We start from the raw sequence: 12,162 nt of genomic DNA on the forward strand, positions 1-12,162 counted from the left end.
GCACAGCAGCCCAGAAGAGAGAGGAGAAGGCAACAAGATTGGTGTATGTATATATAGCTGCCCATAAGAAACTAGAATGAGATTTCATTACACATTCCTATTTAAACAACTTTGCATGTAATTATTAAAATAATTATGCAGCTGATATAAATGTTGTATTTAAATAATAACAGCTTTTACTTATTGTGGAACTTAGATGAATGTAAACTAGTGAAACCAGGCTAAAATATTCTCATTTCTCCTTGTAGATCTTCTACCCATTCTACCCTGTATAAAATCTGTTCTTCAGCCACACTCAGGTATGGTTGGATTATCTTGGCAAATATGATAAAGAGAGTTCCATCTCTAATTATCCATTTCAGATTAGAAGTTTTGGCCTTGTCTTTCACAGACCTATACTTTTAGCTGTGGGTCATGAACTGCAATGTGAATCTGAAAAAGTATCAGTGGTCAAATCATATATGGCAAGCTGACAGGAACTGTATAAAAATATTCTCTCTTATGTCTGTAAATCTCTTTGGGTGCCCTGTTCCTGGCTTGCATCATATCCCAGCTCCCACCTGCATTTGTTCATCTTGTAAAAAAATCACCGCCTCATTTAGAGCTGGTGTCAGTCTTCCTTCAAGGGGGGAAGAAACCAGAATTACGGGGAAGCATAGTAGCGGGAATTGCATCAAATACTTTGCTTGCTTTCACTTTGCATTTTCCTCACTCATGCTATTATTTAATTTCATTACCATTAAATGAATGCATTTCATTATCCAATTAATTAGTACCACCACTGTTTTCTAAGATCAGCAAGATACACCATAATGAATAAAAGCCCCTCTTGCCTCCTTGCCTCTCAAGTGTTCAATATAAAAAGGTTTATATTATGCTTACAGTGCTTCCCTGGACTCTACGTAGACAGCTTTACTTGGACATGACTTAACTCACTGGAAATCTGCATCCCACTCAGTCACAGCAGCGGTCCAGCTGGAGTGGTGTAGAGTTTCTCCAACATGGACGTGAGCCATGTCAAGAAACAAGATATATTCTGTAAATACTTCCCTAATGTTGGAGTCCAGCTGGAAGCAAGGGCCATAGCAATAGGGGAGGACAAATGTGTTGGCTCCTTCTGCTTCCTGAAGAGATCCCAGGGAGCTAGGGCATTACTTTTCAAACTCCAACATGGACATAATCTCACAGGACCAAGACTGAACGCACTCTTTCAGTTTGAAAGTCTACTTGCATTTGCACCACCCGGTGAATCTTCCAAGGAAGCAAAGAACAACTACCTGTGCAAGATGGCACTGCACTGACTTTATGTAACTAGTTTAGCTTTCATCTAGACAGCACAGCTAACAAGAACAGAGAAGCAGAGGTCTCAGCATAGTGCAGCTATGATGTTACACAGCAAGGATCCCAAAAGACTGTACTCTGATTTATAGCCCGTGCTGCTGTATCTTTGAATCTCAGAACAAAGCTTCCAAGACAGTGGCCACATTTACTTCTATAGAGACCCACATTTAGATTTGGGAACTGAAGCGCACTGCCGAATTTCAGGATGAATTACCCCTGCCACACCATTTCTGTGCCCATGGTCTTTACTGATGCTTAACCCATGCATGCCCTAGGGACCAACGTTCTCACCATCTGATGCCATTCAGCAGTAACCAGGTGGCCAGAAGAGGATATCCCCCCATCAAGAACTCCTTTATAAAATCAATGAGAGGAGAATCAGTGAGGTGATTATGCCTCTGCTTCCCAGTCCTGGGGCTGGGGGGCATCTTGGGGGATCTGCTGCTGGTATTTCTCCAGCGGTAGTGAGAACAGAGCTAATCCTGCCTTTTCTTAGCAGAGAGTGGGCTTCAGTCTACCTGTCAAGTTACTAGAAGAAGCATACTCAGGAACTGAAGTTTTATACTCTCACATTTATTAGTGTACCTGGAATGTATACTATGGTGACACGTAGTTTTCATACTTCTGTAGGAACTGAATTAATTATTTTGCTTTTTGTCTGTCACATAGAGAAAGTGAGCATAGAAGTCTTTATAAAATGCTCTGTGAGTGTCCTAAACCTGATTAATTATACAGTACATTTAATAAAATTTATTTTAGACGTATGGAGGAAGGAATAGATTATTTAAGGCTAGAAGCAACATAATTTGTGAGAGACAAATTTGGCTAGCAGTAAAATCTATGTCAACTATCGGTGTGTTAGAAGAATAAATTGAAGGTTAACCATAACAACTTAACCTCTTTAACTAAGTTCCTCATATAAAAAGGCAATACCAGACTAAATCCAGTATGTGCAGGATATATTGGAAGATTCATGCATAAAACAGATTGCAATTTGCAATAACTAGATTTAACTGACTTGTGGGATTGCTTACCAAGTCTAGACAAATCTCTGTCCACAAAATATTTCAGGTCAATGTGGTAACCACCAGATTTTTCCTTAGAAAGTGTTTCCAACTTCCTTGTGTAAGGGACTCAGTCCTCCTGGTCTTTGGCAAGTTTGGAGGGTGCCTTATTATCTCACACTCTTTCAGGGATATCTATTTTTAGACTTGGAAAGGAGAGAGACGCTAGGCATCTCCAGAGCAGAGCAGAGCAGGACAGGCAATGCTGAAGTCAAACAGGGAGGTTCCTACAGAGCTTAAGCAGACCCTAAGCGGGACTTTGGAGATCACAATTTTACCCTAAGAAGCCACAGCTGCACTTGGTTCCTGCTTTTGGCATATAATTCTCTACTAGATCTCGCTCTTTGTCAGATGATGCCATCCTCCAAGGGAGGTTTAGACTGGACATTAGGAGAAATTTCTTACTGAAAGAGTGGTCAGGCCTTGGAACAGGCTGCCCAGGGAAGTGGTTGAGTCACCATCCCTGGAAGTATTTAAAAGACGTGTAGATGAGGCGCTTAGGGACATGGTGTAGTGGGCATGGTGGTGTTGGGTTGACGGTTGGACTCGATGATCTTAGAGGTCTTTTCCAACCTTAATGATTCTATGATTCTATGATTCTATGATTTGTTCAGTCTTCATGAGCTTAAAGCTCCAGCAGCCAAGATTTTCAAGTCGACTATGGGAGTGACAGACCAGCTGCAACTTTTTCCATCAGCTCTGCTGGTGTGGTATGTCCTGTTTGAAAATTCTGCTGGTATAATCTCCTGGTTCAAGTAATTTTGGAATATCCTGATCCCTGTGGAACGGGTCACTTTGGTCAGGAGAGCTGCTGGTTTGGGTAGTTACCTGGTACAGGTATGCCGTGGTTTAACCTGGCAGACAGCCAAATACCACGCAGCCGCTCACTCACTCCCCCCACTCCCAGCGGGACGGGGAGAGAATCGGAAGGGTAAGAGTGAGAAAAACTCGTGGGTTGAGATAAAGACAGTTTAATAGAACAGGGAAAAAAAGGGAAAATAATAATGATAATGATAAAATATACAAAATGAGTGATGCACAATGCAATTGCTCACCACCCGCGCTGACCGATAACCAAGTAGCGATCGCTACTTCCTGGATCACGCCTATCCTTCATATACTGAGCATGACGTCACACGGTATGGAATACCCCATTAGCCAGCTGGGCTGGCTGTCCTGATTATGTTCCCTCCCACCTTGTGTACCTAGCTCAGTCAGTAGGCACGGGAGCTGTCCTTGGACTAGGAGGGCACTTAGCAACAACTGAAAACATCTCTGTGTTATCAACATTCTCCTCATACTAAATCCAAAACACAGCACTAGGAAGAAATTTAACCCTATCCCAGCCAAAACCAGGACAAGGTAACAGAGCTGGGAAACTCCCTTAGCCTCCGTGTGCCGGTCGCATGAGGTTACCAACCCTCGTGAGGGAATATGGAGAGAAAATTCAAAGTGACTTTTGGAAAAGGCAGCAATTAATAATCACAATTTCCTCTTGCTCTTTCCAGATCTGGGTGAGAAGAGGGCCAGCCTCATTAAGCTGGTCGGGGACTGTGAAAGCCTGCAGCACATCAGAGAGAAGGGGAAACGTGTGAGTTTAGGGAATAGGTTATTCAGCTGAGTGCAGGCTTTGTATTTTGTTTAAATTAGGTTATTGATTTGCCTGTTCTTGTTGTGCACAAGGAAGAAGTGTGGCTCAATGGTATTTTAGTTGAAGCTATAAATAAGCAAAGGATAGTCTCATTTAAGAGAAGAAATCTGGTTTTTGTGCTGTTTTGTAAACAAAAGTTTGAAGAGGGCAAGTAAAGAGGTCACCTCCCCTGTTCCCACAGCCTGGTAAAGCGGCTGGGTCAGGTAGCTCCACGCTCCCAAACACAGCTCCGTATGCCGACACTTTCAGGATGTAATTCTGATGTGCTAATCCTTTTGCTCCCAGAAAGAGCTTTTGGGCATCCCTTGGCCTCCCTTACTGGGAAACAAGCCGTGCCACAGCTGGTGCCCCCAGAGCACTGGCGCAAGCGGCCCCTGCTTGCAGAGCCATTGCTGCTGCTGCCAACCCCGGTAGCACGGGCACCGCTGGAAGAAGGGCAGCAGCTTTTCTGCCCTGCCTGTGCCTTCAGCTGGGAGGCAGGCTGGCAGCAGAAATACTGCTGGCGGTATGCCTTGCTGCCCCCCCGCAGGGAAACGTGGCCGAAGCAGGTGAGAGGTGGCCTTTTGCCTTTTTCCCAGCATTGGCAAGGCTTGAAGGAGGTAAGGGATGCTGCCCGCCTGTGTTGGGGGATTGTCCACAGGAGATGGAGCGGATCCTGGTGCAGAGAGGGCACCTTTGGGTTTGGAGGGGGGGGACATGCAGACCCTTGTGCAAAACTTTTGGGGGGAAACCTGCGCAGGCTTGGAGGGTGAACAGGACACAAGAACCGAGCATAAGCAATGGTGGGTATGTCCCTGTTGCATTTTTAATCTGTAAAATACCCTCCGCAACTCAACCCACTACAAATCTCCACTTCCTTTATTTATTTTCTCCTGCATGGGCTACTAAATGTCTACTACATTATTGTAAATACAGCAGACAAGAAATTGTTGCTTTGGGGACAGATTTAGGTGACTGCTGGCTCTGATTCCTACTCATATTAGAAATCTTATATAATTTAACAATGATATGTATTTTTCTTGTAATATCTGTTGGATCGTTTACAAAGTAAAAAATATTCTCTACTAATATTGCAGAGTTTTCTTAAAATAATTTGTATAGTATTCTCTTTAATATCTTGTTTTCATTCAGCGTAAAATTATGTAGGGGTTTGTGTATGCAGTGATGAGAATATGTCCCATGGTACTTCATGTAGCTAACCTACAATCAGGTGAGTCCCACATGAATTCAGAGCCCTCCACACCTTCACATTTCACAGCTGCCTTTGACAGTGAGAAGCTTCAACACCTGAGTTACTGCTGCCAGCATCTAGATTCAGCCACAGAACTATCTCATATAAAAGACATTTTCCCTTTCTTTCTAGCCTATATTTATGTTGCTTCCTTTCCCTCAGCTCTGACCCACAGGTGTACTTCTTTCATTTTCCATTTTCTCCCACACTGCCATTCACCATCCTTCCCTGAGTTCTTAAGGCATTGGAGAGCATTATCTGTATCTGCAGCCTGTCAGTGGTCTCCCTGATCCATTTCCCACACAAACTGTTCTGCCACTTTGCCCTGTCTTAGTGCATCTTTTAGCACTTCCTCTTCTTCTTTTGACACTAAGGTTATTTTTTTTTTTTTTTTCATACTCAGCCTGGTATATTTGAAGCTTTGTGCCTCCTGCAGTGTGCCAGACATTTGTACTTTCTTCTTGCAGATCCTTGAAAATATGTGTTGGCAGTTTAACTCTTCCCCCACAAATCTCATTTTGGAGCAGCTTGTTCCTGTTGTCATGTTTTAATGCTTTTGGACAGCCCTACAGGGAGCAGAATGAGGGGACAGCAGCTCTCCTGTCCACCCCCCTTCCCAATTAATGCTGCTAGCTACAGTGTGCTCCCCATCACGTGAGAGAGCAGCTGCATGATCACGCACCCTCCCCTTGCTCTTCCCTCACATTCCCAACATCATGCCTGCATCTGGTCCTGCTGTAGCTTAAATACATGACTTGCACCGAGAAAATCCTAAAATTTAGTACAGGCCAACTTTCCTGACAGCAGTAAATTTAACTCTACCAGCTCATGGGAACTTGTGTGCTGCTCTCAGTGCATCTGATTTAGGACACTATCCTGCAAGTCTGTATTCACAGGACCAAGATCCTCCAGTCTGGAGAGGATGGTTTCAGGCTCCGCAGACTAATGCAACCAGTAAGCTGTGTTACTTACTTTGATACAGAATGGTACTCTGCATAACTTAAATATTTCAGCAAAACATTCTGGGATGGAAGCATAGGTTTTAACCTTTATGGGACAGCCCATATCTGTGTATTTAGATCGGTGGAATCTCTCTGGTGATCTTCTGGGATCAGTGTTTCCCATCAAACTGACTGACAGTAAAAACAACAACCCCTTATACCTACAATTGCAGCAAAAAGTGAAATGACATTCACAATGTATTACTTGCTTGGAATTATGGTCTATAGGTCAATGAATTGCAGAAGTCAGTGCTTTAGACTTTGATTGTCCAGAAATATATAGCAAGTGACAACAGTAAATTCTAATTTACACCACTCTCTGTGTGCCCCTGGTAACATCCCAGCCCATTATCATCAGGCTTTGTGGTGTTTGTCCTTGCCTTGTGTGGCTCTCCAACTCTCACACTTAGGTCAGGGCTATGTCAACCCTTGCACAATAGCATCTCTTCCTGTTTTAAAGTATACGTTTTTCTTCTGACACTGTCTCCATTCCATCTTCTTGCTGTACCAGAGTTTAAAATGTGATGAGGTAGTGCCAGCAGACCAAACCTCGCTTTGTTACAGGGATGTGAATGAAGAGTTACGCTCTTGTCTGCAGTGGATTAATGCCCTGCTGTTACTGTAGTCAGCGCTGAGCCTGATGTGCAGCCTCTGTGGAGGCAATAGCTCAATGAGAGCCGCTTCCTAAGCACTCCAAAATGGGCTCTTTTGTTTTTTGTGGGGAAGACATAAGAACTCTATTGATTAAAGCAGGACAAGCTAAAATAAATGCAACAATCTTCCTAGTCAAGCAGAACCTGAAGTATTAAAAAGAAATGCATATTTCCTTCTACGGAATATCTATGGGCTTCTCTTCAGACATCAATACTGCTGCTGGTCCTTATGGCTCTGTGAAACCCTGAAGTCTTGTGGAGTGCTCAGATGCTGCTGCACGTTTTGTAACAACTTCTGTCCCTGGTACTAACAAGCCTATGGCCTAATTGGTAAATGCATTCAGCTTTAGTGTTTCCCAGAAAATGAAAACCAGAGAGGCTGACAACTTTCGGGATACAAAATTAATGTCGTGCTTTTTCACACCCCTCCCCTTACCTGCTTAAGGATTTCTGCTGCCGTCTCATGTGAGCAATCAAATATCACGTAGAACTCCTTGCCCTTCTTCATCTCCTTGAGTAAAGGCCTGGCATCTTTATTCCCAGAGGGCAGCTGGCGGATTTTGATTTTAATATTGTATCTAGAAGGGGCTTTGATGAGCTCTTGCAGGCGAATTAGACCTGAAAAATGATATGCAATCATACCACTAACCATTCTGTGCAATGGGTATTTATTGTCACTTAAAGAGGGTCTTTCATCAGTCCAAACATATTTCACATACCCAAAAGGTAGTTGTTAGCTTCATATTTTCCAGCCTCCTAACTAATATTGTTATAGTTTTCCTTTTCGTGGTTATACTTGGCTTCAACATTTAAATATTCTGAAATGTATTTTTAATTGGTTGACTATAGGATATGTTTGTATTGAAGTTATATTGATACAGTTTATTGCAAAAAGGATATAATGCTTCTTTAGCAGCGAATTATTATTTCAACATTAAACAACAAGAACATAGAATTGAAGAAACCTCCTTACTAACTTTCCTGACTAATGTCAAGCATGAGCAGATGAGGGGAGATAGAGGGAGAAAAATGTTCAATGGCCAACACTTCTGTTGTGGCTCACTAAGCCAGTTGTTAGCCTGAGTGGCACTTACCAATAATTATTATTAATAGGCATCCATATGGCTCTCATTGTCCTCATTTCAGCATACATTGCAATACCCCAGAGGAGGAGCCTTAAATTTTTCTTATCATCAGTTCAGAGAAAAAAAGCCTGAAGGCATAGTGACTGGTGTAAGGTCACTCAGCAAGTCTGAGGTCTTATAAAGAACTGAAATATTTTGAGGTCCAGCTCTACGTCTGTAAACACAAGAACATGATTTCTAAGACTATATCTTCAGCTGGCACAGATTTACACGGCTTATTTGAAGTCAGTGGAGCTCAACCAGTTGAAGATTTGTCCAAGTATTTAAACACAGTGCAATTCTACTGGCTAATTCAGCACTCCTATGTAATTTGTACTGCCTCCAAAACCTAAGTAAGATAGTTAAGAGTTCTCTGAGGTGTGTGATTACAGTCTCTTTCTCATTATCCATGAATGTAATTTACCCACAAAAAGCTCGTGATCTCCTGCTGAGTGAAAGTAAAAGGCTGTCTTAAAGATATGCATAAAGAGAGAGAGAATACAGACGAGAAGCACTTCTTGAACAAAAATCAAACGAATTATAAATATGAAAAAACTCATTGCTCTCTTGACAGGAGTGGGTATATATTTGTCTTGTGCGTGAATGTCCTTGGTTGAATGTCCAATGGTACATATAAGGCAAGAAGAAGCATCCCTATTTCTTCTGAGGTTAGTGAGTGATTGCTCTGTTGAGGACTGTTGGCTTTCACTCAAGTACTGGCAATGTGTTCTGAAAAAACTAATCTTTCCCTCCGCCTGCAATGCTGGGTCTGTTCTTTGCAGGTTTTCAAGTATCAACAATCAATATAGAATATTAAGCATTATGAGTATTCAAATGTAAATTACTGCACGCGCTGTGAGATCGGAGCCTGGCTGGAAGCCAGCCTGTATAAATATGAAACAATTTGAGCTCATTATTATGAGAATGGGGCACATGCTCCCAACACTGACTAACAAGTAGGGGAGTTTATGTAATCTGGCTGTAAAGCTGTAGCTTGGTTGTACCATGTACTCAAGTGTTCAGCCCTTGACTGCTGTGTCTTTGCCTCTATAATGAATGGCGACCCTAAGAGGGGAAACAGATTTGGGAGGAAGAGTGCAGCATGCAGGGAATCTTGCATCTTATCCACAGCCTCAGAGTGAGTGCTGCTGTTTCTCTTCCCAGCAACAGAAAGTACTTAAGTGCAAGTGTGGTGAAAAGCAGGAGAAAAGGATTTACCCACCCACCTCCATCTCCTTTTGGGGGGAAGGAAATGCTGTGTGCCTTAAAATACCTACTTCAGTCACATGAGACTTGGATCTTGCACTTCCCATCACTTCTTACTGCCACATGAAGTGAAGGTAAAGCCTACCTACAGTGTATTGAAGAAATTAAAGCAGCAGTGAAAAGAACTGCAGTTATTTTTCTGGAGGACCAGGCAAAAGCCTGACTGCCAGCATAATTAATAGCACAGGGAACTAACTATCAGTGCTCTCCTTCCTTTTCCTCCTGCTCAACAAATCCAAACCCTTGGACATGATACCACCAAGTCTTATGTGGGACAAATCTTAACTGTGAAGTGCTTAGTCAACTCCTGGAGGGAGTGGGGAAGGCCTGGGCAAGTGCAGTGCTTAGGGCAGTCACTTTTCTCTGGCTTGGTGAGATCATCTGGAGCTCAGCCTGCAACAGGCAGGAGGCATGACGGACTGCCCATGAGGTTGGGAAGGAAGTAGCGGCCAAGCTGGGAAGGGTCAAAAGTTACATATCCTGGGCATCGGCCCCATCTCTGCAAAGTGGGCGATGTGACCTGAACAGCGACGCAGGACTGCGCTGGAGCAGGAACTTGGGTAGGAAAGATGTTGTGGAGTCCGGCCAGGTAGAAGCTGTGGTGGCTGAGCGTGAACTCTGAAGGGCTGGAGAGAGTGTTAGCCAGTACTATTGAGAGGAAAGGTTCCATGTAGGGCTTCGAAACAAAATCTATAAGGATGGAAACCAGACTTGTTTCACTAACTTTCTTGGCCTACTGTCTGTATTCTGCTGCCTTTTACCCAGACGTCTAAACACTTTCCCCTTTTCCTTCGGAAACAGGGTTGGGAATTTTCTGTATTGTTGAGGAATTATCTTGTGGTCTCTGACCTTGATGGATGCAGTAATCTTCAACTAGCAGTTTGATGAAGAGAAATGGTTTGCACTTGAGTAAAATGTTAAAATATGTGAAAGTCTTTGAATATTTCACATCATTTTGTGATGTCTAGAACTACTGCAAGTTCTGTGTGACATATTTATGAGTTCAAACATGCCTAACATAAACACAATGTTCCAACAGGCAAATAATCATACACATTGGCAGTAAGTGTGGTAGTATGTGTCGGTAAAAAGTGTTCACCTCCCCATTTCCCTTTTTTTCTTTTTTAATTAAAAAAATGTATATGTAATTCAGCCAGACTTAAAATTGAAGAAATACTTTTACTGCTTTGGGAGAAGGTACTCCTTTTTATTAGAAAAATGTGTTAGCAAAGTTAGATGTCTCTTGTAACCTCAAGTTCAAAAAAAGCAAATTCAGTAAGAACTCAAATTCTGCCCTGTGCAAACTAATTGAACTCATATGACGAAAAGATTTGGTTCCCCTGAGCCTTAAACAAATGCTGAGAGAGCAGGCTAACAAGTGGGAAAAGTCAGGGATTCTTACAGAAGATGAGGAATTTGATGTAGTTGCCCTTCTCAGCACCTGTTATATTAAAATTATAGAACTCAGGGAAGATAGACCAAAAGCAGAATCAAATCTGCGCTGAAGGCAGTGCTATTTCTTTTGTTTGAATTGTTGACAACTGAGACAAACTTATGTGTCTGTTACAGATCAATGTGCCAAATAACGATGTGCAAAAGTGGGATATTGGAAGGGATCTATCACAAACCACTAAATTAAACTGAAGATAAACCATAATTTATGGTACCTAAGTTTAGGAAATGCATGCTCCATGTATCATGCAGTCTATTGCAAGGCTTCGTTAGATCATCTTTAAACTTCAGGAGACAATTCTTTGCCTTACACTTGATATAAACTAACTCTTTTTTAACACCTTTATGAAAAATAAAGAGGAATTAATAATCAGAATGAAGGCTGATTATGGCCTGAGGACTCTGAACATAACATGGATCATGCTTAATATGGAAAAAAGCAGCACAGTCTTAACCTGAAAAATAAATAAATTTGCTTAGGAGTCTTGTTTTTCCCTAGCATTGGAAAGCTGTACACATTAATGAGTGGGATGAGAATTTCAGAAAGAGAAAACTGTGAGGTGTTTAAATAAATATTTAGTCTATTACCAGAAACCATTAATTTACTATCAAGAAAGATGACTTTGGCTGAAAGTCCATCTTTCAATGGCACAGTAAGAACAGCAATTTGAAATAAAAATCAGCTGTAGTGTGCTTTATTTTTCTTATTTATATTGAAGTCTAAGAGACAAGAGGGTAAAAATCTGATCAACTCAGGAAACATGAAGAAATCTTGCAAATGTATTTTAGGAACAAAATACAAGCTTTATAACTGCTGTAGGTCCCTTTGGAGGAGACAGTAAAGTTGTTTAACATGGTGCATTTGGTACCATTTAACATGATATTTGATAAGAAGCAGGATGAGTAAGTACTTCCTATTCCAAATGTAATTTTTAGCACTATGGGTTGCAGGTTTTCTAGACCTGCTTATATAAAATTTGCTTGTCATTGACAGTCCTATAGAGTCCACTCAGTAGATTACTAACACTCAACAACTAATGTGGTAAATATTGGAACCTTGAATAAATTCTAGAAGATTGGAAAAACTTCTAGAAACTTATTGCTTCATCAATATCAGAAAGGGTATGAGAGATAACATAGAACAGCTTATCACAGTGTAAACACTGGACAAGCTAAGAGTAAAGCTGATATGGTGGTAAAACAATGAAGAATGAAAACTTGGGACTATAATTAAGAGAGATGTTAAGCTGTCAAGGGAAGATAGCTCTGTATCACACCAAGTGCCTTTGTTTGGTGTTACAAGTTCTATTGACATGGGTAGCGTCCTAGATGTAGCCCCCGGGAGGTGTTCATCTTCATATATCATACAACCTGCTCAT

At 41.8% G+C, this 12,162-nt stretch overlaps 1 protein-coding gene across 1 annotated transcript in view; it reads right to left on the reverse strand.

The window, feature by feature from the left end:
• GRIK1 (glutamate ionotropic receptor kainate type subunit 1) overlaps positions 1 to 12,162 on the reverse strand; it is a 79,800-nt gene that overhangs the window by 61,985 nt on the left and 5,653 nt on the right. The window contains exon 3 of the mRNA XM_075171033.1: positions 7,378 to 7,559. Coding sequence (XP_075027134.1) covers positions 7,378 to 7,559 — 182 coding nt within the window. The remainder of the gene's footprint in view (positions 1 to 7,377; positions 7,560 to 12,162) is intronic.

Source organism: Calonectris borealis, chromosome 1 (genome assembly GCF_964195595.1).
Source record: "Calonectris borealis chromosome 1, bCalBor7.hap1.2, whole genome shotgun sequence".
In the NCBI taxonomy this organism is placed as follows: Eukaryota; Metazoa; Chordata; class Aves; order Procellariiformes; family Procellariidae; genus Calonectris; species Calonectris borealis.